Genomic DNA, 2,973 nt, shown 5'->3' with positions numbered 1-2,973 from the left:
ACGGTGTAGAATTGAAGAGTCACATTCAGGATATTTCCGTATTTTTATTAAGTTTGAGTAGTTATTGCTAGTTATTTTTGAATAACTACTCAAAAAATACTGAAAATATCCTGAATGTGACTCTTCAATTCTGTGCCGTGATGAAGCAGGGGGTATTGCACAGTGTCACACTCTCCTTTAATTATTATCTACTTTTAATTACACTCAGCTGTGTGTGAGGATTAATAATTTTCACTCAATAGGACATGCTAGAGAGCTGACACAATTGGCTGAATGGTACAGTCAACATATGATAATGAGCTTCTGAGCCAGAAAGGTTGGAAATGTTCACATAATTCCATGCTAGATTGAGCACAAGTGTTGGTACCAATAGAAAGTACATTTACATTTAGCATGCTAGTGTCAACACTCGTAAAGTCAGAATGATACTTGCTAACTAAAAAGCCAAAAAATTCTGTACTTTTCACTAAAACATAAACAACAAGCATACACAAACCACAGACCTAGCCTACCCAGGTTGATTATGCATGCACACTTACACACCTACGAAATATGAAATTTTTAAGGTATATTAATTTCCAATGTTTTCGCCAGTATCATCTAACTACAAATAATTAATACTTTAACCCTTTATGAACAGAACACCCACACATTCAATTATATTTGTTAATAAAAATGGCACTGCACAAGTTCTTCAAGTGTGTGGACAAAAATGAGGAAGATAGTGAAAAAGACAAACCAGAGGAGAAATCACAAGCAGCTGTTGTAGCTAAAGACCCAGAGAAACAAAATAGAAAACAATGAGAGTCCACGTGCAATAATTATTATATCACATGACCTCAGTGATGATGCCTTTTATGATTATCCACAAAATTTTGTCAACACAAATTTTACATGTACAAAATAAAGCAGCTAGCACAAATCACTAAAATTAATCACTTTGAAAATTTCTATACTTATGGTACTTAGAATTTAAAGAAAGACAGAAACAACAGTATAATGGGCAAAATATGTGTATCTAGAATGTACATTGTACAGTAGGAAAATATAAATGTAAGTCATGGGTGTTTATTTGGGAGGGTGTTCATTCAAGCAAATACAGTACATCTACATGTACATGTATCTATAATGTACTTGTATATAATTACAATATTATTTTAACAAAATGTTATTAATTGTCACGTACATGTACTTATACTCACTTCATCTATACAGTTTGGATCAGCTCCTTTGGATAATAATATTTCAACTACATTAATATGTCCTTCTCTTGCTGCTTCAATCAGTGCTGTAGTATGCTATAATAAAAAATTATAAATAATAAATTAGCGCCTACCACCTATAAAATCATTTAAGTGCCACTTCCTTAAAACTGTCAAGCACAAAAATTAAAACCATGCACAAATTAACTAGGAGCAAATCACAACCCATGAAAATAACCAACTACATGTACATAAATGGTAATTAAAATGTATTATAGTGAGTTATGATAATAAGGGAAATTAATATGACATGAAGGACAGTAAATTCATAAATTCCTTATCATGCTTGCTGTAATTCTAATGTACAAGTAAATGATATTATGTACTAACATCATCCCATTCTTGGCCTATGTTTGGATCAGCTCCATTATCCAGCAGTACTTTTACAGTCTCATAGTCTCCTCCTCTTGCTGATACAATAAGAGCAATATCTCCTTCCTGTAATAATAAAGTAAATTATACATATACTTGAATAGCATACTGCATCATAAATACACTACATGCCAATACAACTGTAGCTGGTAATTTTGGAAGGACATAAATTTAGCAAATTTAAAATTTTCATCTTAGCCATTTGCCAAAATCAAAATGCATCATTTTGTATCAAAAATTCACATAATTAAAAATTGTAAATAAAAAAATTAGCAATTTTTCACATACATAGCTCCCTCTAAAATTACCAGCTTCATGTACATGTACATGTATACAGTACAAGTTAAGCCCTTCATACACTAGACACTAGCAAAAATTGTAGTTACATGTACTTTGATCTTGTAATCTAAAAATAGAAATCTACAAGTTGATTACAAGATCAAAGTAGCCACAAATAGAGCCAAGTGTTGCTTATTGGATATTAGGCTTCAATTCTATTTCAAGCCCCATGTACAATGCTGTTATTAACTGATAGTGAATCTTACATCATGAGTGTATAAACGTATGAATGTACGTATTTTGTGCATACAGTAATCATACTTACATTATCTGTTATATTTGGATCAGCTCCTTTGGTCAATAAAAGTTCCACCACATGATGATGTTTATTGTTTACTGCTGCCATCAGTGCTATAGTACCACATACCTATTATAATTTAAATGATAAAAATGAATAATTTGCAATTAATAACAATGGGTGTAGTTTAACATGTTAACATAATGTTAATGGATATGAACTGAACATTATAAAACACAAACATAGCACACACAAGCCTACTTGTCAGTGGCTACAACTACAAGCACAAGTGTAGAAATGAAAAAGTTAAATTAATCAAGTAAGGACTGCTAAACTGAGTCACAAAAGCTTATTGTTCATTGGTGGGTGTCATTTGCAAATTAATACAATATTTGTCATTTAAATTTTATCCATCCTTTTCATACTTGCTGCTAATACAATGTACATGTACATGTATTAATGAACATGCAGTACGCATTGTCAGCATACATGTAAATTATACTATGAGGTTCATGTACACAATGTATATACTCACATAGTCTGGGTCCATGTGTATGTTTAGATCAGCTCCATTATCCAGCAGTACTTTTACAGTCTCATAGTCTCCTCCTCTTGCTGATACAATAAGAGCAGTATCTCCTTTCTGTAATAACAAAATAATACTATAATACATGTAATACATTGAATTAATTTTTGGATTCCCTCTTTTCCCAATTCTTATACTGCACTGCAACATGAATGTTAAAACTATTATACACAATG

At 31.6% G+C, this 2,973-nt stretch overlaps 1 protein-coding gene across 1 annotated transcript; it reads right to left on the bottom strand.

Annotated features, from left to right (window-relative positions):
- Window positions 1-1,186: 1,186 nt before the first annotated feature.
- Window positions 1,187-2,853, bottom strand: LOC105314695 (putative ankyrin repeat protein RF_0950; the record flags this gene model as incomplete). The annotated part of the gene is made up of 4 exons (XM_020003441.1): window positions 2,747-2,853; window positions 2,239-2,340; window positions 1,593-1,700; window positions 1,187-1,298 (listed from the first exon to the last, which is right to left on the bottom strand). Coding segments are annotated over exons 1-4 (337 nt in total), but the record flags the coding sequence as incomplete, so codon positions are not given.
- Between the last annotated feature and the right edge of the window lie 120 nt (window positions 2,854-2,973).

The sequence above is a fragment of the Amphimedon queenslandica genome, unplaced genomic scaffold, assembly GCF_000090795.2.
Source record: "Amphimedon queenslandica unplaced genomic scaffold, v1.1 AMPQUscaffold_12655, whole genome shotgun sequence".
Taxonomy (NCBI): domain Eukaryota; kingdom Metazoa; phylum Porifera; class Demospongiae; order Haplosclerida; family Niphatidae; genus Amphimedon; species Amphimedon queenslandica.
Note: the sequence above shows the minus strand (reverse complement) of the source record. Positions and strands in the feature narration are given on the sequence as shown.